Here is a 26,307-nt window from a genome sequence, read left to right as displayed (position 1 = left end):
TAAATTCCCTCTAAAGCTGAAATATCAGGGATCTAAGGAAAGTAGGTGATTTCTGTATTAGAGCCACCACAGCTCATTGTTCTAGACCTTACTTGGCAATTAACATACAGTATAACAGGGAGCATATGACTCCCCCACTGGATGTGACACCACTCCATTGCAGAGCCTACCCCATTTAATACAGCTGGCTGACTGGAGCAATCGAGGCAAAATCACTCAAGTTACAACAGCAGTATTTGCAGCAGAGACCAGAGAGACCACATCCTCTTACTCATGAGTGCAGAGATTTACTGTATCTGCTACACTATGCTGCCCCCATCACAAAGGCAGATACAAGAATGAAAATTATGGTAGCATTAAAAAGTTGATCTATGACCATGGCATACATTCATAGCAAATGTAACCTTGGTTCCAACAAAGGTAGACATTTGTGAACTGGATATACCCTGAGCATTCCCATTAAAACTGGAGTGAAGTAGCTGTTTCACCTGAACCTTTCAATTTGTGAAGTGTTTATTGGTTTGTTTCTGTTCCATGCTATGAACTTCTTCATTCTGCAGTGAATGTCCTCTCATGGTCTCAACAATTCTTTCTTTTCTAATGCTTCCACACATAAATCATGGTGAAATATTTCATGTTGAGTAAAAAACCTATAAGCAGAACAGAATTCACATTAATTTGCTACTCAGGGAAAGGTGGTGGGGGGAGATTAACTTAGTGTATATCAACTAGGCTAAAATTTAAGCGCATAGTTGCTTGAATTTAGTAGTTTTCAAATAGTGTCAAAAACAAAAACACACTCCCTTCTTCTATACACTATATGCCATTGCAAAAATGTTAAATGCTGAATTTTTAATCAAGAAATTAATACATAAAAAGAAAATATTTCCTATATGTTTGCTATTTGATATATGAATATTCCTGTGTTTACACATAAGGTACACATTTTAATTATAATAAGCAAGTTCAATGTATCTTAGAAATATCAATTCAATATACCTAAATACCACTGTATTGTATACCACTGTTAGGCAGTCAGTTAAAAAAATTGATTCAAGCAAAAGTGAGTGTAAAAATATATGGGTTCCTTGAAACATAACAGTTTGTAATCAGTTACTAATTTCAAGATTTCTTTTTTCTTAAAATAGCATAGAAAGATAAATTGCCTCTCAGTAATCCTTATGAGATTATGTTTCACAGTCACAGCTGTTTGACTTTATATAGTATATTATCTTCACAATTCTCCCTGCAGGGAACAGAACAATTAAATGTCTATTTTCTCAATCAAAATGACAATATAATAACCGATATGTGTGTCCTATGCAGTTTCAGATTATATAGTATTCTGCAGAAATTGAGAATCATTTAAAGTTATCCTCATTAAGTGCTGGAATGGCCTCAGTACTAAACCTTCAGTACCGGCCACACAGATGCAAAACAGGCATGCTTTTGCTTTGTACTTTTTGACCAAAGAAGGCTAAGCAAGCAAAATATAGACTTATTTTAGATCTAATATACTGTACACCCTGTGCTCCGGTTTCCTTCTACTGTCCAAAGACACACTTGTGGGTTAATTGGAAAGCTGGCCATGGTGTGAGTGTGTGTATGTCTGTTTGTGTCTGTGTGCATCCTGTCATGGACTGGAGTTATACCCAGGGTGTATCTTGCCTTGTGCCCATTGCTTGCCAGAATAGGCTCCAGCTCCCCCACTATCCTGTATTGGATAAAGCAGTTAGAAAATGGATGGACTAAGACTAAGAATTCACTCTAAAGCTTCAGAAGTCTATCATGCCTGCAAAAAGAGTTTTTGTTGCTTTGTGTTCAGGTCTATATTTGTGTCAGATCACAAGTACAGAGGAATAAATGATGTGTCTATTGGATCCCCATTTTAATGTCCCTTGTGTCAAAAGACTGGCTGTCACTGTTACTGTTGCTTGCAGGAGGATGGAAATGTACTATCCTGTATAAAGTAGCCAGTCTAGAAAACTAGTTTCATTTTTTTTACAGAAAGGAATACATCATGAAGTACTGTAGTTCTTCAATACACGCTGTACGTTATCTAGAAAGCTACAAATCCAACATAGCTGACATCATGGATTAGACGTTTTTGATGCCAAAACTAAGGTTTAAGAAATAAATAACAAGGAACCTGGGCACAGATGTTTTCTATGTACAACTGCTGTAGTCTGACTGCAGGGTGTTTGATTAAGTTCATACAGCTTCATTGGGAGAGCCTAATTTACTGGATAAGTAATGGCCTTCTTGGCCATTTTTCACTTATCACTACTATGATTATGGACCATTTTTTTAGTCATTAGTCAGATAAACATCATGTTGTTCCTGGCATAAACAGGTTATACAGCACTTTAGCTGATTAAAGACTTGAGTTCATTACAGGCATTTTGATCTTATATCCAAATCCTACAACCAAAATATATAGTCATTATCTAATTTCCCCAGGCACTGCAGAATCATTGTCAATTATCTTTAAATACTTCCGGCCTTGATTGCAGATCATACAGTTTCATCAGTTTAGCAAAATCAGCAGAATATTGAATTCTATTTTACTTAGGGAGGTTTATGTGTCTTCTGAAGTGATCTTTTTCAACCCTTCATGGTCTCGAACAAGTCACAGATTTCTCAAACAAAAGAAGCTTATCGGTTCATGAGTAAGATAATGTTAACTTACATTTTATTGAACTTTTTCCACAACGTGGTTCTGTTATCTGGTATTTATTATTTAATGGAAGGAATATTACTATTAATAACAAATTAGACAGCATGAAAATACTAATTTTTAATAGATTTTACAAAGCAAAAAGAAAACATCTTTGTCCTTAACATCATGGTATTTGAGAATTGTGTTGTGAAATAAATGTTAATTTACAATAAATTTTAAAGTAAAAAACATGACTGTAAAACTGTGTAAAATGTATAGCTTTTAAAGGTCAGTCCAAGATTTTTCTAAAAACTGTTATATTCTTTTACTTTTGGGCTGAGCTCTCTATTTTGTTTTAAATACTCTGAGAAAAATATTTTTCCCACTACTGACTGCATTGTATTGTCTTTTTAGTATTTTACCATTATTTTACATGTGTATTTTTAGTATTTTATCTTTATTTATAATAAGGAACAAATAATAGGTTTATTCCATGCTGAAAACACAAGAAAGAAAACACAACGTTTCAGCTCCATGGCCAAAATGTTATGTTTTCTTTCTCCTCTTTTCAGCATGGAATAAACCTATTACTTGTTCCTTTGCAGCCTACGCAGCTACCCACCTGAATTATTTTATAATATATTTATACATGGAATAAAGTATTTTATTTTTGACACCTTATCTTTGTGTCTATTCTTCTAAGTGACAGACTGTTCTTTCACACCATATCTTTATTCCAACATAAAAGATTTAATTGAACTGTTAATTTTTAACCAGATAAATGTTTACTTTTCTGGGTATGACTTTTCTCCATTACAGACTTGGCTTTTTTGACAAACTGAATCTTAGACACATTACATTGAAAGAATGCCAAGACACTGCTTTCAGAAACTTGCTGCCACAAGGAATTGTATTACATAGTTTTATTGTACCTCCACCTTTGTATCTTGTGCTAAACAAAAGCACTCACAGTGTGGTGAAAAAGTACACCCCCTTAAGATTTTATGTATTTCATATGTAGACATACTGTATTTGACCTACTGTACTACTCACTAGGTCCTAATAGTAGATTAACCTCATTTGACAATCAACATGCAAATGTTCTACTGTGTGATTATTTTGAAAAAATCAAAATCAATCTAAATCATATATTTGTGTACAAAGGAAGTGCTAATTGAAATTAGTTCTACCATTTCAATTAAGAGGGTATGTAGAATCAGGTGTACCTAAACATGTGCAAATGATTAGGTGATCATCAGGAAGTAATTCCACCTGTATATAAAAAAATGAAACTTTGTCAGTTTGGTCTTAAGCACTCACGTTTGTGGTAACACATCATGTTCAGATCAAAAGAAATCTGTGACAGTCTTAGAGAAAGAATTGTTACTGCTTATCAGTTACAAAGCTATTCCCAGACAATATGATGCCTATCATTCCACAGTTAGAAAGATAATCTACAAACAGAGACAATTCAAGACTGTTACCAATTTACCCATCGGACCATATGATGCTCCTGAAAAACTAAGAGATCCCCAAAGTTGCATCTAGGGACCTACAGGTCTCTCTCACTCTGGTAAATGTCAGAGCTCATGAGTCCACCTTCAGGAAAAGATTGAATAAAAATGGCTTTCACAGAAGGAATGATAGGAGGAAACCCCTGTTCTCCTTGAAAACAAAAACGCTGCTTAAGCACTTGAATGAAAACCAAGACTTCTTGAACAATGTGCTTTGGATAGATACATCAAAAGTGGAGCTCTATGGCGATGATGCAAAACACCATGTTTGGAAAAACCCAAACACTGCCTTTGACCATAAGAACCTTATACCAACCACCGAGTCCGGTGGTGAAAGGATGGTGTTTTGGTCCCATTTTGCTGCCTTTGGACCTGGATGCCTTTGTATCATTGAGTCTTCTACACTCTATCAGCATATTCTAGAGGAAAACGTGAGATCATCTCTATGGTACCAAAGCTGAACTGAAAAACTTAGAATGCCTCTAAAGAAGTAATTCAGAATTTGGAATGGACAAGTCAAATTCTAGGCCTAAATCCCACAGAGATGATGTGTCAGGACCTAAAGAGGGCTGTACACACAAGAAAGCCTTTAAACATCACAGAGATGGTGCAACTCTATAAGAAAGAGTGGGCTAGAATTCCCCCCAGGCGATGTGAGACAGATCAGCTATTACAGGAAACATTTAATTCAAGTTCCTGCTTCTAACAGGGGTGTCACAAGTTACTGGAGTGCACTTACATTAATTGTCACACAAAGATACTGAATTTTTAACATAAATAATGACAAAGTAGGTTTTTTCTGTGTTATTTGTTGAATAAAGTTGGTATTACCTACTGGATCATTAGCACTTGATGAGGACTTGGTAAAGATCAAATATGTCTAAATAAGTTAAACCATAAAATCATAAGGGGGTGTACTTACTTTTTCACCACACATATACAGTATAAGCTACAGTACATCCATCAAAGTCCTTTGACACCGAACCTTTCAGAGTATTCCCTTACTAATAAGTGCTAGCAGAGTCTTGATATTTATTTTATTATAATCATTTAAAGGCTGTAAATTGAATGAATTCACATTTCAGATATTCATGAATCATGCATGTTGGGATTCTAAAGTAACGAACTGGGCTGTAAAGCTTTTGGCACAGTACAAACATAGTTTCCAAAAAAACTCCATTTTGTTTGAAAAACCTATACTGTATGTACTGTGGTCCAAATGAGGTATTAATTTTAAAACAGAAAAGGCCTTAAACAAGAAGTGCTCTTGAGAGTAATTTCAAAAGGTGTGATATCCATCTTAAATTTAATGAAAATGTACCTTTTGGAATCAAGGTGTTTTTTTTTATTCTTATATTACTTCCTAGTAGTCTTGTGCCTGTAAACTTTCACTTTCAGAAAATGAGAGCAAAATGTGTTTGGGAACAAAAAAAGCTTTGAAATTCACCCCATAGTCAAGTCCCAAGTGAGATGTTTGAATTACGCTTGTCAGAATGTACCCACTCTTGCATTATAACAAATAATAATTGTAGCCAGCAGCATATATTGAAGGAGAAAACCATTTAATATCAGAGTGTAGGATTCTATATACCAGCTAGTGAAAGAATGAAATGCTAGGGACAGGATACAGTATGTGTTTCTGCTTCCTACAGAAAACACCCTAGAGCTTCTTTTAATGGAAAGGCAGCATTTGCGTATTGACCCCATTGATTACTGGGAAGGTTCCACTTTTAAGAACTCAGGCATCATGATGAAGTTGTATGTCATTTGTTTTAGGCACAGTTGCTGTAAATTCACACTGACACAAAAGGAAAGCAAAAAAACATTTGGTTATAGGAGTATCAAATAAACTGAATTTAAAAGAATAATGTTAGGTTAATAAATCACAATAGCATTAGAGAAACAAAAATAATGTTTTGTCCGGACACACAAAGAACAAACTAGAACAGAACAGTACGCAGAAATGCCCCCAGTATAGTGATGGGGACACTATACTGTAAACAGGTGCTGTCCTTCTGATGACACATAAAACCAAGGTCCTGACTCTCTGTGGTCATTAAAAATCCCACGGTGTTTCTCAAAAAGAGTAGGGGTGTAACCCTGGCATCCTGGCCAAATTTCCCATTGGCCCTTACCAATCATGGCCTCCTAATAATCCCCATTTATGAATTGGCTTCATTACTCTGCTCTCCTCCCCACTAATAGCTGATGTGTGGTGAGCGTTCTGGCGCACTATGGCTGCCATCACATAGGTGGATGCAGCACATTGGTGGTGGTGGACTGGAGTCCCCATTACCTATAAAGCGCTTTGAGTGGAGTGTCCAGAAAAGCACTATATAAGTGTAAGCAATTATTATTATTATTATAGATGCATCAAAAGCGGAGATGTATGGCAATGACGCAAAACATCATGTTTGGAAAAAACCAAACACTGCCTGTGACCATAAGAACCCAATACCAACCACCGAGTCTGGTGGTGAAGGGATGGTGTTTTGGTCCTGATTTGCTGCCTTTGGACCTGGATGCCTTTGTATCATTGAGTCTTCTATATTATTATCTGTGTATTTCCCACTTGTTTGTGTTTCACTGTTGATTGTGAAGAAGACTTTTGGATTGAGTTGAGCAAATCCTTTGAGGTTTTGGAATACTTTAATTAGGTCTGATTATATGTCTGTTCAAGACTATAAATGACAGTTCTTTTAGGCTGCATGAAACAACAATATAATTGGCATCATTCTTCCTTGTCATATTTCCTGCTCTCTTTCTCAGGATTGAGAAGTATTTTCTGATCCAGATGTGTGTGCAATGTTAATCTGCTCTCTGTGTAACCAACCCCTAATCAAAATTATGATTTGTTTTCCCAAAAGATCAAAGATGTGTAACAATGGATTTAATTAACATGACACCTAATATAAATATGCTGGTAGGCTTGAATTATATAAGAATATAAAGTGAGTGCGTGAATGTACAGGCAAGAATGTAGAATATAAATAATATAAGCCTTAAAACAGATAAAAAGCAATTGCATTTTAAATTGCATCAAATTTATTGTTTTGCTGCTAAATCCTGGGAAAGAATATAAGATTGGTTTCTGTTGCTTTACTGTTATGTATTTTGGCCTTAAAGTTTAACTGCAATAATCTAAGACTAGGTTAAGATATACTGCAGCGCTGATATGGTTTAATGAGTTAGTTGGAACTGAAACAGAACTTGATAACAGGGAACTGAGGTTTCTGTTTGCTTCCTTCTGTAAGAAGAGTGATACATGTATATATATAATTTGAGCATTGCCTTTCAGAAAATGTGGACAAGAATACTCCTTTACTCCTTCTAAATTTAGAAGCAGCTATTGTTACAATGTCTTTTTACATGTTAGTGAAAACAAATGCATCCTGTTTTATGCTTTGCTTAATCAAAAATCCAAATTATTGAATAAATGAAGAATACGGTTTCACACTTGGCTTTCAGAATACAAGATTATTAATTTATCGGTAAAAATTATATCCAAAAAAATTTCCAGTGAGCTACAATTATCCTCTTTCCCTTGGACATGTTATGACACTATGACTTGTAGGAAGGTTAAATGTAAAGCGCATTTTAAAATTATTACAGAGCCATAGAAGCCAGCATAAATGCCCAAAGTACAGATGAATGGCTATTGACATTCAGTGTATTAAGACAACTGAACCCAGGAAAACCTAGCTGGCCTGGTTTGGTGCTATGCACAGTACCTGGCAAAAGAAAGTTTATGGACAGTTTTTCTATTGTGAACTTAAGACATTATTTTAAAATGTGAAACAGAGTGCTTACAGTCTTAATATTTCTACATTTTTTGTGTAAAGCGTTAAGTGTCCATTATTATTATTTATCCATTTTTGGAATATGAACAACTTTGCATTGTTACAATTTAAATGTGTAACCATAGTGAAGGTCTCCTTTTAGATATTTAAATTGAAGCTTAACCTCCTCTCAAGACAGCCTTCAAACTTTTGATTAATGTAATTAGTTATGTGATAACATTAATTAAAACTGTAAATTCAATTCGTGAATGTATTGTTCTAATGAAGCAAGGTATATTTCGCATAAATGTTCTTGGATAAAAGCAACATGAAACTGCCAGTAGTAATTTTTAGTAATGTTTGCTCAGTATTTGAATCCCACATTAGAGTTGTTTTAGACTCAAAATAACAGCTGTTTTTTCAATGATACATATAAGAATTATAGCAGTCATCTCATATGTATATTCAGTATAATGCTATAAATGCTGTCCTATTTACGATTAAACTAACAAAAACTTCACGTCTTATATTTTTAATTTCCTTACTTTGAAAGTTTTGTTTCTTCAAAGCAACAATGTACGGAAAACACACAATTGTGCAAAATAATACAATGCTAAAAAACCATTTGTCTCGTGTGAGATCACTTTCACCTGTCCCTTGATACTGTATTTCTATTATTTTAGAGATTTTTTACATACAGTGGTGTGAAAAAGTGTTTGCCCCCTTCCTGATTTCTTATTTTTTTGCACGTTTGTCACACTGAATTGTTTCAGATCATCAAACAAATTGAAATATTAGACAAAGATAACACAAGTAAACACAAAATGCAGTTTTTAAATGAAGGTTTTTTTATTATTAAGGGGGAAAAAAATCCAAACCTACATGGCCCTGTGTGAAAAAGTGATTGCCCCTAAACCTAATAGCTGGTTGGGCCACCCTTGGGTTATGTTATGTTGTTGTGGGTTTTTTTGGATGAGTCGTTCTCTTGGATGAGTCGTCCCTGCGCTCTTGGGGTAATTTTGGTCGGCCGGCCACTCTTGGGAAGGTTTACCACTGTTCAATGTTTTCGCCATTTGTGGATAATGGCTCTCACTGTGGTTCGCTGGAGTCCCAAAGCTTTAGAAATGGCTTCATAACCTTTTCCAGACTGATAAATCTCAATTACTCCGTTTCTCATTTGTTCCTGAATTTCTTTGAATCACAGCATGATGTCTAGCTTTTGAGGATCTTTTGGTCTACTTCACTTTATCAGGCAGATCCTATTTAAGTGATTTATTGATTGAGAACAGGTGTGGCAGTAATCAGGCCTGGGTGTGGCTAGAGAAATTGAACTCAGCTTTCCAAAGATGTGATAAACCACAGTTGATTTATGTTTTAACGGGGGGCAATCACTTTTTCACACAGGGCCATGTAGGTTTGGATTTTTTTCCCTTTAGTAATAAAAACCTTCATTTAAAAACTGCATTTTGTGTTTACTTGTGTTATCTTTGTCTAATATTTCAATTTGTTTGATGATCTGAAACATTTCAGTGTGACAAACATGCAAAAAATAAGAAATCAGGAAGGGGGCAAACACTTTTTCACACCACTGTAAGGTTTAGCTTGATTTCATTTCCAGTTCATAGGTCAGCTGGAAGAGTATCAGGTTCTCAAAACCAACCTTAAGTGTGTGCCAATTTTCTCCTCCTCCTACTTCCATAACGTCTAAGGATAACACTTTCGGAAAGCTTGTCCAGACCTTTGCAGTTTTGGGATTTTGTAACGCAATTACGTAATTTGCTGTACGCGATTTGCAAGTAGATGCATATGATTACGGAGCGCTGACAAGTTGTAACTCAGCTGAATACATACAGTATATGCAGAAAAGATGCGCTTTTTGCAGTCAAGCATTTTCAATCATTTGTTTGTGAATAACAGAACAGTAACTAAAGCCAAACGTGGGACACATTTTATTCCTTTTATAAGATCTAAAGGGTTATGTAATGAAAATAGTTTAGGTAGGAAAAGTACGATTTCGCGAGCTGTCTTCAGGAGTACCAGGAAAGTAACAACACACGCTGACAGCAGCTTTTCAAGAACTTCGCCCGGACTGTTGCAGTATAAAGTAACCACTCGAAGTACACACAATGCAACAGGTTCGAATCGTCGTTTTGACAACACAGTTTATGATGAAGCCTTCAGAACTTCTCTCCGTGATCCTGCAAACTTTTGGGCTAACGCGGCACAGCGCATAACCTGGTTCAAACCATGGAGCAATACGTTGGATTATTCTAACCCTCCATTTCCAAAATGGTAAGGAATATTTAGCCACTTCAGAGCTACTGTACATCAGCTTCGCGGCCGTTTCGCTGGTCGCTTGGGGATACAATGTATCTTGGGGGTGCAGAATTTCATATCACAGTTTGAGTCAGTAAACACCAATGCATGCTGAGGTTAAACAAATATACCTTATGTGTATGTCAGTTGCGACTGTGGTATGCATTCTTATTGCGAAATGCGAGGTTAAGTTACTGTAGGTATAAAGTATATGTATAAAAATAAAAACGTTAAATAAGAATGTTCTTTTAATATCATTATTTATATCATGCACAAATTATGATTTGAAGATCTCATCGTGGCAAAGTCTAACTTTATTACCTAATTTCCCTTTTTGAACAAGGCATTTTGTAAAAAGAGCAACTTGTACCGTATTTCGTGGAAGGAAAAAAAACAAATGTGTTGCACAATGAGTCACCTATAGAATTACTTCCCAAAAGTGCTCTAAAAGCAAGGGTTTACATCTGAAAACGAGCTTTTCATTCACTCAGGCTTTTTCTCCCAGACATTACTGAAGCTGGGTAACTTTCATCTGATCAGTCCTTCTTCATAAACCGGTTGTGCAAAGATTCGGTGTAATACAGAACACACAATGATGAATAGCACTTCTTTGTCACACTCTATTTGTATCTTTTGATTGTTATTGTTTACCTTAGTTGATATTTTTATTACGTTATTATTTACCTTAGTTTATATTTTATTTTACTTTTCAAATCTCCATAGTTTAATTTCATTACTTACACTGTTTGCAACTAATATTAAGTCTCTTATTGCCCATATGAGTGTAAAAAGTTATTTAAAGGATTAGACGTCTTTTAGTTTATTGAACAAACAGCCAAATCTATTATATCTGCTTGAAGAACAGAGCGAATATTAATCTTCTGAATAGCATGCATATCTTTTCAGATGATTATGCAGAACCTGGGCCAGCTACTCAACATCACTTCAGTACACTTTCCATAACACACATACAATTATAAAAAATATAGTTGAACACGTTACCCATGCATGGAAATCTGGACTGGTGATAAAAGAGTTTAAAATTTGACTATTAAAACCTGATGATGATGATGATGATTATTATTATTATTCAGATACAATATTTTACTGGTGTCAAAAATATGTTTTCAGGGGAGTTTTTACAGTTCTAATATAAATACAGTATATAAGAAAGGTTAAAAACGAGATGAGGTAATGGGACTCATCAAGCCTGGTTGGTTGTTAATAGCTAACTGACCCAAAATGTAATCTAACTGTTTCTAGGAAGAAGACAAGGTTTTGGCTTTGGAAATATAGCTGGATAGCTGGTAACATACGCTCACATAACCTCCGTGTGCCTCCTTTTCTTGGTTTTAAGTGCTCTTCTGTGTAGTTCTCACTCGTGTCTTCTGGTTTGTGATTCACTGTTCATTCTGAAGAACTCCACTGGGTTGACTTTGTCAATATTATTGAGAAATTTGAATGCATGTTTCAGGTCTCCTCATAGGCTTGTCTGCTCCAGGCTAAAAGGATTCAGCTACTTTAGGCTGTCAGCATAGGATAATCTTTAAGTCCTAGAATGTTTTTGGTTTTTCTTTCTTGAACTGATTTCAGAGTAACCATGTGTTTTTTATAACATGGTCACCGCAATTGTAGACATTGTAGGTCTTTCAAGTGCATTGTACATTTTTAATATAACATCTCTTTATTTATATTTTATGCTTTAAAGCCTATTTCTTTGCCTATTGTCTTGCTTTCCTACATTCTCCTAAGCATTAGGTCTCCAACTTTTTAGGTCACAGAACTCCTGGATGTTATGGTGCTCTTTGTGGAACACCTCAAGAAAGAGATATTTCTGTGCCATCATATGAGCAAGAATCTGTATTGGTAGCATAATTTGATGTCATCATTTTAAATATGTGGTTTCAACAAATAATAATAGTTACCACCAAATCACAGATGCCATGAAAGATAAAATACATAAAATGAGAATACTTACTAAATTCAATGTGATGGATAAGAACTGAACAAAGATACTTGATCTATAAAGGAACAAGTTATAGGTTTATTCCATGCTGAAAAAAAGAAGGTGTGACACCTTCTTCAGGTGTCACACCTGAAGAAGGCTCCACGGCCGAAACGTTGTGTTCTCTTTCTTCTTTTTTTCAGCATGGAATAAACCTATAATTTGTTCCTTTGCAGCCTACGCATGCTGACGCAGCTACCCACCTGAATTACTTGATCTATAGTTTGCTATTGGACAGCTGAATGTATGTATTGGACAATATGTTTCTGTTTTTTGGAGACAAATCTGGAGTCTTACTCAGATAAATGGTAGAGAATGAAGTGCTTTTAAGAAGAGCTTGATTTACAAGATCTGGGAAGTCATTCTTTATGAGTACTTTTCTAGATACTTAATGAAATTTTAAGTTTTAGGTACTTTTCCTAGCACTTGTTCAGAGTGTCACTGTAAACATCTGACTTTAAGTCACTATTGGTTCTGCATTTGAGTTCAATATACTGCTCTGTGATTTTGCTGTTGAAGTTAAGGGCCATGCTGTTAAATGACTTGCAAATCCAGTCATAATTTTCAGTTTCAGGAGGAAAATACTTATTGAAAGAGGTTTGGAGTCTAAGGATGTTGAACATTGTATCACTGTGTTCCTTCACTGTTCTATTATTCTTGATATTTTCTCAGAGGAAGGTGTTCAGGGTGGGAAAGCAACGTAGATGACTGTTTCTATACTTGAGGTGCAGAATTCAAGTTTTCCTTTTGTGCCTTTGAATTTGTCATGAGCACAGAAAAAATATTGCATTCATCCCATGAGAGCCCAAATCATTCATTTCAGTAAATATGTGAAGTATGCAAAAGTTTTCAGCTACATCATATCATTATATTATACCTGCCCCCAACAACACAAAAACTCGCAATGAAGTAGAGCAACAAAAAAAACCAGGTAACAACAACAAAAAAGCAGCACTAAAAAAATCCAAGTACCATTATCATTGTGCGGGCCATCTAAATACCAAACTAATTATATTCATGTAAGAATGAGAATATGATATTTTTGGCCCTTCATCAACACTACAGTAATAAATTAACACCCACTGTGGCTATTTACAAAGATTAGTGTGTCTCTAGTGGCATGCCAAATAAATCTGGAACCCTTTTTTAAGATGGCCTGCAGCAATGATGCAGTCTACAGGACAAATCAAATGTGTGGGTCTCAAAAAACACTTCAGTTTTTACTTGAACAATATGACAGCACATTACCTCAGTTCAAACAGTGTAAACCGTGTGTAAAGGTAATGGAGTATGGAAGCTTACACAAAAGCAAATTTTAATTCAGTGACAGGCAGGGAGTGGACAAAAGCTTAAGACACTGCAAGGCCTGCTTCTGTATGTTTGTTGCTTCATCAAGTTGAATACAAAAGCTGTACCAAATTTTTAATTCTATTTTAATTATGTAATTAAGGATTTAGCATATTCTCATGTACCATTCAGTGTTATGTTAAATAAGGAAAGCAGGGTCTTCCATCCATTTTTGAATGTTACAGGAATGTTAATATCTTACATGAAGCGTTTCCTTCTGCTTAACCATTACACCTCAATGGCATAGAACAAGTCACTATATTTGGATTCAATTTCTTTACATAAAAAAGTACAAAACTTTGCACTGCAAGCCACTTGAGCAGATTTTATTTTGCACATTTCACAACAACATTACTTTGTCATGTTTCAAACTGTACTACTACGCAGTGCTTGAAGTTGAATGGTGTAGTTTGGTGCTCGAGGTTACAGGTTGCTCAGCATTTTGCATTTTAGTCTTCCTTTGTACAAGTGCTACCAATTGTTTTTTTTTTTACATTACTGGGATTCCCATCAGTGGTTAAGCCTGCCAATTGCAATAACTTCAAATATCGGGGGAAAACAATGTTGTGATTCAAGTTAACGGTATTCATTTTCGTTTAAAAATGCCTGCTACCAATCAATGCTAACAGTATTTCTAAAATAACAAATACAATCCTATGGAAATACTTGTTTCACAAGCTATGGAATCATATCTCATTTTACCCATGAGACATTACATTCTCCATTTGCATAAATGCCGATCTTGGAGATTTCAAGGTACCTAATTATCTCAGATACAGAGGGCTTCACTGTATATTCTTCCATTTTCTTACTGCATTATTCAATACAAGATTGCAAGGGAAGCCAGAACCTAACTCGGCAAGCAAGGGGCACAAGACAGGCTACACCCTGGATACGATGTCAATCCATTGCATCCAGACACAGACACAAACACACACCGGGGGCTGTTTTCCCAGAAGCCAATGAATCTGCCAGTACAGCATGTCTTTATATGAATGTAGGAGGAAACACCTGAAGAGAACCCATGTGAATACAGGGAGAACATAGAAACTCCACACTGAACCTAGAGCTCCATAGCTGCAAGGCAGCAATGCTAAATATTGTGCCACCATATACATATACAAGTCCCAAAAATCCATAATCCCTCATCCATTTTATATGCAAATCCCTCATTTTGCATTTTACCTCATGCATCCATTCTCCACCCCATCTTCACCTATGGAGCTACCCCTCTGTACAGGGGTCCCAGCCCCCTCATGCTATGGCTAGAGGACTGGGCTTTGGCCATGCAGTTTCTCAATGTACCTAAATACTGAATAAACATCCTGAATCACAGATAATTCTTGGATATAATTATTCCCCGTGAGCTATAAAATGGACGAAAAAGAGCAATACCAGTTTTTCCTTCGCTGCCTCCTACCATCTCCCATCCGTCCTCCTAGGAAATAGCCTAGTAAATCATTCCCTACCAACCCTCCAACAGAGCATCCCAAGAAACCCCATCAGACATGATTATTTTAAGGGTGCAAAGCTACTGTCTGTGGGGCTATGACTAAATGCCTATCCCCACTAAGGGGAGGGGGGGTCAGCAAGGTTTTTGATAGCATCTTCTGCCAAAGCCCAGCAGAGGACAGTCTCCCAGCTTTATGCAACCTAATGAAAGGAGAAAGTCTACTGACCCTAGAGAATGGAATGTGAATCTTAGCAGTGCAGTTTAGGGAAATGTTCAGTGAAAACTGAAACCTATCATTTGAATGCCACTTAATGCCTAATAAAACTACATCTGTGTTTTAGAAAACACTTGAAAATCATTAGAGTGATGTTTCCAATTGTGACAATGGTGCAGCTTCAACTTTTGACAAACAGTTTTGGCTCTCTGCCTGTTACAGTGATCACTAATTAAGTCATTTTCACAACATTTCACAACATTTTGAACTCCTTTTAAACATGAAACAATCCTTAATATGAAATGCAACAATTGTTGAAACAAATGACAAGAAATTAGGTAAGACTTAATCAATACCTTTAAACAGTTTATCTTTGATCAATAGATCTAAATTAACTTTAGTTAAGGTAGGACCTTCAGAGAAAATCCTCTAATTGTAAATATATTAAAAACCAGGTGACGCAGTTGCAATGAGTGATTGAATGCTTTAGGATGTTATTAATTGTATCATAATATTGTTGTGTTCTAAAAGGGCTTCATTTGGTTGGGTATTGTCCTTTACAATAACTTTTTTGGTGCTTCTCTGTTGCACTTTCAAGTTGGAATCATGTAGTTTTCAAAAGTTTTATTATATTAAAGACCAAACTGAAACTCATTTCAGATCACAATAAAATTATAGTTTTGAAATGAAGTTTTCAGCACCCTTTGGGTGGTTATGTGGAACTGGAAACAACATTAGATGATTAGGGAAAGACCTAACCTAGAGGCCAAGGATTACTGATTATGTTGACTGAAGCTTGGATTAAAACAATTTTTTCACCAAATGAGTACAGTGCATATAAATGGTGGTTTTTATATTGACAATAATTTAGCCCCAATGGAATCCAATCATCATGTACTATGTTTGTAATTTACTTTTGGTGAAAGGGTGAAGATTTTGATTTAATCTGGGTATTTATGAACTTGAAATTGCTTTCAGACTTCTGTTATTGCTATTAAGCAGTAGTAGTCAGAACTGGGTGAAAGCAATATATGTTTGTGCTGATTGTTTTCTGAATGAGACTTACAAAGGGACTGACTTGGGTTATTCACTTGTAATGTATTCATTGCAAACAAATATACGAAACCATTTCAGCTCGTAAGAAAGTAATACATACTGAGGTTTCAGGTATTATATGTAACTTAGTCATTTTAACTTGATTGCGTAGTTGTATTTGGATTTAATAAATAAGAAAGTAAATGCATAAACATTTGTTCAAATCATTTTAACTTATGCTAAGAAGTGTATTTAGAACAGCAAACAGTATTGTAAAAACATTAATCCTAGCTGTAGTTCATTAACGTCATGTTTATTATTTTCAGGTTTGTCGGTGGAAAGCTGAATATTTGCTATAATGCTATTGATCGTCATTGTGAAAGTGGACGGGGGGACCAGACTGCTATCATTTATGATAGTCCGGTTACAGGATCAAAACAATTCTTCACCTACAGTGAGGTGCTGAAAGAGGTAAGAATAAATAAATGTGTCAATAAATCTCATATCCCACTGCTTCTTAAATAAGAGCCGTTTGTGTTTCTTCCCAGGTCTCCAGATTAGCCGGAGTTCTGGCGAAGAATGGGGTGAAGAAAGGTGACCTTGTTGTCATATACATGCCCATGATTCCCCAGGCCATGTTCGCCATGCTGGCCTGTGCCAGGATAGGAGCCACGCACAGTCTGATATTTGGTGGATTTGCATCGAAGGAGCTGTCTGTTCGTGTTGACCATGCCAAGGTGAAGTGTTTTGCTTTCTGACAGAGGTGGACCAAATGGCCTCCAAGCGTACTTAACCTTCCTTATGTTCTTCTCACTTTTTCAGACAAGTGTTTGTGGGTGTCTGCCTCTAGCTACCAGGGATATTGTTGAAGCGGTTCTTTGGGATCCTTTAAAAATGTACTATAAAGAACATAAACAAATGATAGCTGTGCTTTGGATATAAATTGTAGTTTAAAGAAGACTTAGCCACTTGTTCTGAATTTTCACACTGCTTTTGGTGTTTACTTAAAACAGTAGGTACTGTAAATGTGGGGCATGTGAAGTTATAATGCTATTATTCACTCCAATGTATTATTTTTATGGATAGTTATTGAAGTCATAATACCAGTTGGAGTGTTATATCTGCATTTTATTTCTAACTGTGCAGCAAGAAAAATCGATTTCACTAGAGTATAACATTTTTGTCTGGGATTAAAGCAAGGCACTGAGGATATTGGCATATCATGGTTTTCTGCAGGTACCATAAGGGTGTTAATTCATTTTAAAACCCTCATGTCTAGAGTTATTTTCTACTGCTTACACTGCGGATGCTTACAGTATTGCAGCAAGACCCGCATAATATGCAAGTTTGAGGGGTTATGGATGTTTTTACGGATGTTTTCTTTAGTGTTAGAGTTATATTGATTGTCTGTAAGTATCTGGTAGATCTTGAAAAAATAACAGCACTGAAATGAAGACAAGGTGCTCTTAGCACCAGTCAAGGTTGTGGAATAGCAGTAGATATGAAAGACTGCTAAAGAAGGACCTATGCAGACTGCCTGAAATATAAGCATTTGTCTCATTACTGTGCAGTAAAAAATATACATAGGAGTTATCGTTCCTGTTAACAATCCTGGTACTGTAAATATGGATAGAACGCGCTTGAACAGAGTGTTAAATGCACCTTGCAAACAGTAGATTAAGAGTTCTCCATTTTCTATATTTCAATGTCTACCTTCATAACCTGAAAAAAACATTTGGAGAACATTTGCCTTAATTTTTCAATATGGCCATGATCAACAAAACTCATATCCCCTGTTGATTAACTGTTAACTGTTGATTAATTATGTTTAATCCATTTTGGAATATACTTGTTTACCTACAAATAAAGGTTTAAATAAATGTCCCTTACTGTGACAGGTGGACTGTTAAAACAGTGTAAAGGTATCTCATATTAGGATGTACTGTATTAGGATGTACTGAAGAGATTGTTTGAAAAGGGAAGGAAAAATAGTCATTGAAATGTACGCATTGATCTGAGCCATTCTTTTACATGGTCAGTACCTTAAGGTGGAAATTTGTCTTGCAATTACTGAAGCCTTATGAATCTTGCAGGGTTTGTTAAATTAATGCCATATCAAGTGTGACTTATTATGGTATATTATGAGTGCAAAATAGAGTAATGTGCTCCATGTCTTTGTGAAGTTCATAAAATGCTATGGAGTGTACTGTAAATGCATAGCAAGTTTAAAAAATATTCAGAAGTAAATTATTTTACAAAATGAAAACTAATCTAGCAGAATAAATTAGTTTTGCATAGCTCTCCTTATTTGTGACCTGAAACTAGGCTAAAGGACTGTTGTTGTTGATAACAAACAAGATGTTTTAAATGAAAAATACCACAAAAATTACTTACCGTGAAAGTAACATTTGACTCGATATATTATGTGCCACTTACACTTTTTTGTAGCCTAAAATGGTGGTAACAGCCTCCTTTGGCATCGAACCTGGGAGAAGAGTGGAATATATCCCTCTGGTTGAGAAAGCACTGGAACTTGGCAAACACAAGCCTGAGAGAGTCCTAATATATAATCGTCCCAACATGGTAAGACCTATTGAATTATTTACCTTGGTATGAAATTTTGTTTCCAAAAATAAATGTACATTTGTCATCTGTTGGATTTATTTCAACCCTTGGAAATGGGAAATTTAGACATGTTTGGGTGTTTTTAATTTTGTTTTTCATTTCAATGGTTAAAATATTCAGAGTGCAGGACAAAAACCTTTACTTTAATGACTGTTTTTAGCAGCTTTTGAAATTGATCGATAGCCTGTTGCTCAGTTCCAACCTGTTGCTTTCGAATGATTCCTGTTCCATATTGGATGTATTGAATGTACTACATCTTGAATGCTATCTAAAGATAGCTTTATTCTCAAATAGTTAGTCATTACTGTCTAGCTTTATGCACAGAAGAATTTTCAACAGTTTCCAGCCTGACATTAATCCTTACTGCAGATAGTCCAGTGTTTTGCTTTATGTAGGAATCTCTCAATGTGCATTATGTAGTAAAATGCAAAGCAGTCACTACAGAATAATTGGAAATATGTGAACTAGCTAATCAGTTTTATATTAGTACATTGTATTTTAGAAAATTGAGGCATATTAAGTGCTTTCTAATTAAGTGAGACATTCTCAAGAAAGGCTTAACATTAACATCATTCTCAGGTTTTGTGTATTACTGAAAACTCCCATGAATTAGGCAGCAATATATTTAAAGTGATACATTAAGATATATTAATGTACAGTTGCAAGAAAATGTTTGGAATGACCTACAGTAATTTCTTTGTTAATTACTCATAAAAATTTGGTCTGATCTTCAACAAAGTCACAATAATAGACAAACACAATCTGCTTAAACTGATAACACAAAAACAATTGTTTTACTTCTTGTCAGTACTGAACATATTGTTTTAACATTTACTGTCTAGGTTGGAAAAAGTATGTAAACCTCTAGGCTAATGACTTCTCCAAAAGCTAATTGGAGTCAGATGTTCCATTCAATGAGATAAAATGGGAGGTGTTGGTTGGAGGTGCCCTGCCCTATAAAAAGGCACACAAAGGTTGGTGACTTGACAGAGTCTACTCTTCTCAAGAAAGAGTTCATGTGAACCATACCCCAATCGACAGAAATATCAGAGGACCTTAGAAGAAGAATTGTAGAGATGCATAAAGCTGGAAAAGCCTACAAAAGCATTTCTAAAGACTGTTACTAGATTTAAAGGGTCTTCATCAATTCACAGCAAGACAAATTGTCTACAAATGGAGGAAATTCAGAACTGTTGCTACTCTCCCTAGGAGTGGGAATCCTGCAAAAATCACGGCAAGAGCGCAGCGTGCAATGCTGTAGGAGGTGAAAAAGAACCCTAAGGCAACAGGAAAGAACCTGCAGAAATCTCTTGAACTTGCCAAAGTCTCTGTTCATGTGTCCACTATAAGAAAAACACAAGAATGGTGTTAATTGAAGGACACCATGGAGGAAACCACTGCTCTCCAAAACGTTTGCAAAAGACCACCTGGATGTTCCACAACGCTTCTGGGACAATGTTCTGTGGACGGATGAGACAAAAGTTGAATGCTCAGGCAGAAAAGCGCAACGCTGTTTGGAGAAAAATAAAGCACTACATACCAAACACCAAAACCTCATCCCAACCGTGAAGCATGGTGGAGGGAGCAACATGGTTTGAGGCTGCTTTGCTGCCTCAGGGCCTGGACAGCTTGCTATCATAGAGGGAACAATGAATTCAAAATTGTATCAATACATTTTTCAGGAGAATGTCAGGGTAGCGGTCCATCACCTGAAGCTTAATAGAAGTTGGGTGATGCAACAAGACAATGGCCTGAAACAAAGGAGTAAATCAACAACAGAATGGCTTAAACAGAAGAAAATTTGTTTTCTGGAATGGCCAAGTCTGAGTCCAGACCTCAACCCAAGTGAGATGCTGTGGCATGACCTGAAGAGAGTTGTTCACACAAGAAATCCCAGCAAATATCACTAAACTGAAGCAGTTTTGAAAGGAGAAATGGTCTAAAATTCCTCCTAACCGTTGTGCAAGTCTCATCAGCAGCTACAGGAAACAAGTGGTGGAGGTTATTGCTGCTAAAGGAGGTTCTACCAGTTACTAAATACAAGGGGTGACATACTTTTTCCAACCTAGACTGTGAATGTTTAAACGATGTGTTCAGTACTGAAGTACAATTGTTTGTGCGTTATTAGTTTAAGCAAATTGTGTTTGTCTATAATTTTTATGAGTAATTAATGCAGAACTCCAGGTCATTCCAAAGGGTTTACAAGCTTTTTCTTGTAACTGTATTTAAAGTGATACACTATGCTAAATACTATTCACATTTAGTGTGTATTCCACAATAAATCTCAATGTCATTTTCATACCTTGCATATTATAAAGCTCCTGAATCTTTCATATAATATGAGAACAAGTGTTAGTTTAGGCCTTCTGTTATACTTTTCCTTGATTGTTTTATGTTTTAGTGCGTTAAGCTTCAATAAACACATTGAGATGTACCTCAAATACTATTGTGGCACAATTCTTACTGAATGAAGCATTAACTATGTGGTGTTTGCAGATCCCATGCAACTGTTTCATGAAGGGCACCAGTATGCTTCAACAGTCTAACTGGGTAGCTTGTTCTAGACACAACAGAAGAGATGTCCCACAGTATTACCCTTTTTGCTGTATCCTGAATTGAGATCACATCTGTCTGGCTTCAGCAAAGAGCCAGCTTTAGCAAAATAACCGTTTGTTACTGGAAAGGGAAGGGGGGAGGCAGATAGTGTAACATTAACAAAGAACATCTGCACTAATCCTTTTGAAGAGAAAACTTACTAAAGGATTGTGTGAGTCTAGAACAAGCTAAAAACTCGATTACCTTTCAGAAATAACTGGACACAATCCTTTATTCAGTCACCTACTAACAGCCAAATGACTGAACTTTTCCAGTGGCCTTTTGTAACATTTCTATATTTTTAATGCAGAGCGGGCAGAGAAGATCATACTTGACTAGACAGAAAAGTTGATAATCCACTCAAACAAAAAGTGTGAATCTCTGCTTTGTTTAAAGTATTTCATATTGCACAGAAATATACCATACAAATTTCATCGCCATTCTGTGAAGCTGGCTCAAGGCCAGACTGAGTTCAGCCTTACATCTGTATTCACTGGTCAATTTCATTGCAAGCCAGTAGGCAATTAAACTGAGTAATGCATTGTAATTCCAATCCATTTGGGTGATCTACTAGCTGGCCTCATGCTAAGAGAGAGAAAATCATTCTAAAACTGCAATGCAAAATATAAAGTAGCTTTACTCTTCTCAGACTCTGACCTTCTTCCATCTGTTTCTGCCATTTGAATTGTTAACACATTCTATTCCATTTTTGCATCTTAAGAAAAAAAGATAACTTACTAAGATAAAAAAGCTATTACAATTTAAGTTACATTCAAGTGTCTGCATCAGGCCTTAAATGCAGTGCTGCCAAAAGCTACGAGATACTATCTTCTGCTGATGTCCGCTTTGTTTTATGTTTAGTATTATATCTGTTGAGGGTGCTCATGTTAATATGGCAATACTCTACATATTCATTTATCTTGTAACTGGAAATATTTTTGCTTTCACAATAACATGCAGCAAAGACAAAAGGACAATGTCCTGGGTAACCATGGAAACTAACAGAAAATGTTTAATTTTTCTTCCTTCTTTTTGAATTTTGTGCTATATTTCATTGCTGACAGTTTTCAAGGGTTTTTAAAAACCTTGGAAGCTGCAGTTGTTTCTTTCATGGAAATCTGAGAAAACTGTGACCAGAAGCTTTAAAGATATGAGATGGAAAACACTCTTTGTAATCCATTACCTAGATATGATGATATTCACCCCATTTGCTGCAGGAAAATTCAATTAATAAATGAATTAACTAATAGGTTCTATGAGATGAAAAATATCTAGAAAGTATCTTCAGCTGGAATTGTTTCTGGAAGTGGCTATAGTTCTTAAAGCCAGCACATAAAGGGTTAGGAATGAAGAGAAAATGCATTAATTAGATATGCTTAATTGCCAACTACAAGTTTGTGATTTGTTAAGAGGCAACAAATTCATACGCTGCACCTCAGAAAGTTCCTCACGTTCTATAATGTCCTCTGCTAAATGAAGTGTACTGTATAGAATGCCATACAATTTTAAGATTTAAGCTGTGACCTAATACACTTTTGGTATCACTAATGAGATACTAGAGCATGTGCTGTGGATTGCTTTCAGTTTTGTCCGCTTGATGACAGAATAAAAGAGAAAAATCATATTAAAAATGCATGCACCTTTGATTTAACTGGGGCATGTTCAGATAATGCAAGCTGAAAAACACCATCACTTTTGTTGTACAGGAGACTGTTTCCATGGCGCCTGATATCAGCCTCAATTGGGATGAAGAGATGGCTGCTGCTAACCCTCATGACTGTGTGCCCGTCTCCTCTGATCACCCACTTTATATTCTCTATACCTCAGGAACCACCGGGACGCCAAAGGTACTTTACAACACTTGGACTCAGTCAGAGCTTCAGGATGTTATTTACCACGAAACAAGATGTATTAATTAGTGACAATGAGAAAAATGGGGTTTGTTTTCTGGTGACAAGAGCCAAAACAAAACATTTTAAAGGTAGAAATTTCTTTCAGCAGAGATTTTGTCTTAATGCCTTACTGAATGGCAACACAGAAACTTTGATAACACCCTTAAATATTGTCATTGTGCCGATTTCTGTTAAATCTAGTAAAATGACTGGGTTTTGCAGAAAAAAAGAGGTATCATATTCTGATATTGCATCCAAATAAGCATAAGCTGTAGCCAAGAACTTTGGGCATAAAAGTACTGGGAGTGTTTATAGTTGACATAAGTAGGGCTCTTCTGCAATTAAATTTCAAAATAATTTAATTAAATAGCAGATAAAATAAGTTAAATATAACTCATATAACTCAGACCTGTAACCACCTGTAAAGACCTGTAAAGGTTTCAGATGCTACATTTTGTATCAAAATGTTTTTCTTTTCTCTAGACTGGCTTGTCTCGTCAACGATAATAAAGGCTAGATGAAATGTAATCTAAAGAGCACAGAAGTCAAGGCACTGTAACAGAGAGGACACATTCACATTTTTGGAGCCCAAAAATAGACTTTGTACATACGTTGCCTGTAATTTGTCAGAGTCAGAACCAGGACTGTCACCTCCAAGGACCCTAAAAATTCTTTCTCACAAACTCTTTACTTCAAAAACTGTAACTTCTCCAAATTTACAAGTCCCACAGTCAGATGGACTATGCTCTTTTTCCTTCTTGTGCAGGGGCAGTGGCAGAGGATCAGCTTTCTTCCTCAGATAACAGATGTTGACTAACCCTGGAAGTCTACACTTCCTGATTTTAAAAAATCACACAACAAATTATCTTCTAGTTGTTAATGACCTTCCCCCCTAATTTTCCACCACTTTTCTGGAGAATTTAGTTCAGGCAAGGGCTTCCATTATGTCTAAGCCTGCATTAATTGATTCTATTAAAGTGGCAGGTGACAATGAGATAAAGTATGTGAAGTTACTGTAGCAGTTACACGTTATAGTTAGATGTTCATCATACACTGATTCCGTAATTTATACATTGCTATATGTTTACTTCCCATCTGGTATTCTAACTCATACTGTCTGTTCTCAAACCTCATTCTGGAATAAAAAATAAAAGTAGTAAAAAATAAAAATGGTAGTTGATAAACTACTTCAGCTTCACCATACAGGTTTACATCACATAATAAAACGTCTAGGTGTCTTTTTGGGTTTGACCAGTTCAGTGAGTAAGTATTGATAACACATAATTGCCTGAGTTTATGTTTTTCAATTATACTGTTGAATTAGTGTCTTTCTCGGTCTTATCTGCTAAGCTATTTGCATGTGATAGACACTTTTCAGTTTGATTCACACAGAAGATAGAAACTCCCAGGAAAACCTCACATAGGATTGGCCAAATTTTCATTGGCTTACAGTATTTGTATCAATGTAGTGTTTAATACTTATGTTTCTGTCAGTTTCAATAGAAATTCTTTTGAGTGATTTCAAAATCTTCAAAGCCTTATAACCTACAGTATTAACATTTTTCAGAACCCAGAAGATCTTCATACTGTTGATCGTGTGAGTTCAGTTATTTTTCTTAGGCATAATAATTAATTTCATATCAATTTAGAATAAAGTTGTGTTACACTTATCCTAACAGGGCATTTAATCAAGGCTAGGCTTTTTTGTGATATTGTTTTGGAGTCTTTAATTGTTTTTGATCCAAAAATATATGACGTTAACCACAAATTGTGTATCAGCTTATTTTGCTTGCTTTTTTAAAATTTTGGAATCTTTATTTTAAACTCAGTTTTGTATATTTGTTTCACATAGTCTGCTCAGCTTGCTGCTACAACCCTTGTACCAGCATGGTACTAGCTTCAGAGGGGTGAAGGCACATGCCTTCCCCAGAAATATGCTTTAGTTCTTAGTATTTTTTATTTCACACTGTGAGGCTCAGAATGTCAGTTGGCAACTAGTGGAGGACTAACATGTCTCTCACTGGTTACACTACAAACCCAGTATACACTGTGCAGTACATGCCTAGGGGTGATTGACCAGTGGTGAGCTCCTTGATGGTGGAAGTTAATCACTTAGTTTATTTAGTGGTCCAGATGCCCGCACAAGCAATTTTTGTTTAAATCATTTTAATGCTGCAATAACTAAAATTGAGTCCTCAGAATGAATATTCTTTTTTTATTTTCATTCATAAAACAATTCTCCTGAAAGACCTATAGAACTGCAGACTATCAGTAACATATTGGCATATAGTCAGTATGATCATGTCTCACAACTGAGTGGTATTTATATGAATATGGATTGGATGATGAATGAATAAAGCCAGTTATGTTACCATTGCACGAACTTGTTCATTCATTATCCAATGCAGAATAATCACAGTACCAATCGTGTTCCAGCACCTCCATTAATATTAATTTAAAGGAGCAAAGAACTGTATTGTTCCCTTTTGGATACTGCTATGTAGAACAGCAAATATCAAACAAGTGTATGTATAAAATTGAGTGCGTACAGCAGGACAATCCCGTCTTGAGAATGCTGTTTTCTGAATACCAGAATATTTTCTTTTTATCAAGCAAGGCTGAAAAACTACAGTTTATTTTAATTATGAAAGCAAATAGCTAAAGGGCACCATCCACCATGTTTAAAACCTGAAACAGATCAAATTAATCCTATTATTAAGTCAATTACAGGTTCAGTTGTGTAACTAGGAGTCATAACAATCAGAACAAAAACCAGCAGGTGTTTAGGCCTCCGGGATCAGGAACTGTGTCTAGAGAAGTATTTGCGAAATTTGTAATTAGTGGTCGGATTTGTGATTTATTTTAAATTAGGA

The 26,307-nt window shown here is 35.8% G+C and overlaps 1 protein-coding gene across 1 annotated transcript in view; it reads left to right on the top strand.

Moving 5' to 3' along the window:
- Window positions 1-9,593: 9,593 nt before the first annotated feature.
- The window catches only part of acss3 (acyl-CoA synthetase short chain family member 3), an 87,756-nt gene continuing 71,042 nt past the window's right edge, over window positions 9,594-26,307 (top strand). The window contains exons 1-5 of the mRNA XM_015352836.2: window positions 9,594-10,244; window positions 16,649-16,793; window positions 16,871-17,059; window positions 18,771-18,905; window positions 23,249-23,389. Of these exons, the coding sequence (XP_015208322.2) occupies window positions 9,820-10,244; window positions 16,649-16,793; window positions 16,871-17,059; window positions 18,771-18,905; window positions 23,249-23,389 (1,035 nt within the window). The 5' untranslated portion in view covers window positions 9,594-9,819. The remainder of the gene's footprint in view (window positions 10,245-16,648; window positions 16,794-16,870; window positions 17,060-18,770; window positions 18,906-23,248; window positions 23,390-26,307) is intronic.

Source organism: Lepisosteus oculatus, chromosome 7, assembly GCF_040954835.1.
Source record: "Lepisosteus oculatus isolate fLepOcu1 chromosome 7, fLepOcu1.hap2, whole genome shotgun sequence".
NCBI lineage: Eukaryota > Metazoa > Chordata > Actinopteri > Semionotiformes > Lepisosteidae > Lepisosteus > Lepisosteus oculatus.
Note: the sequence above shows the minus strand (reverse complement) of the source record. Positions and strands in the feature narration are given on the sequence as shown.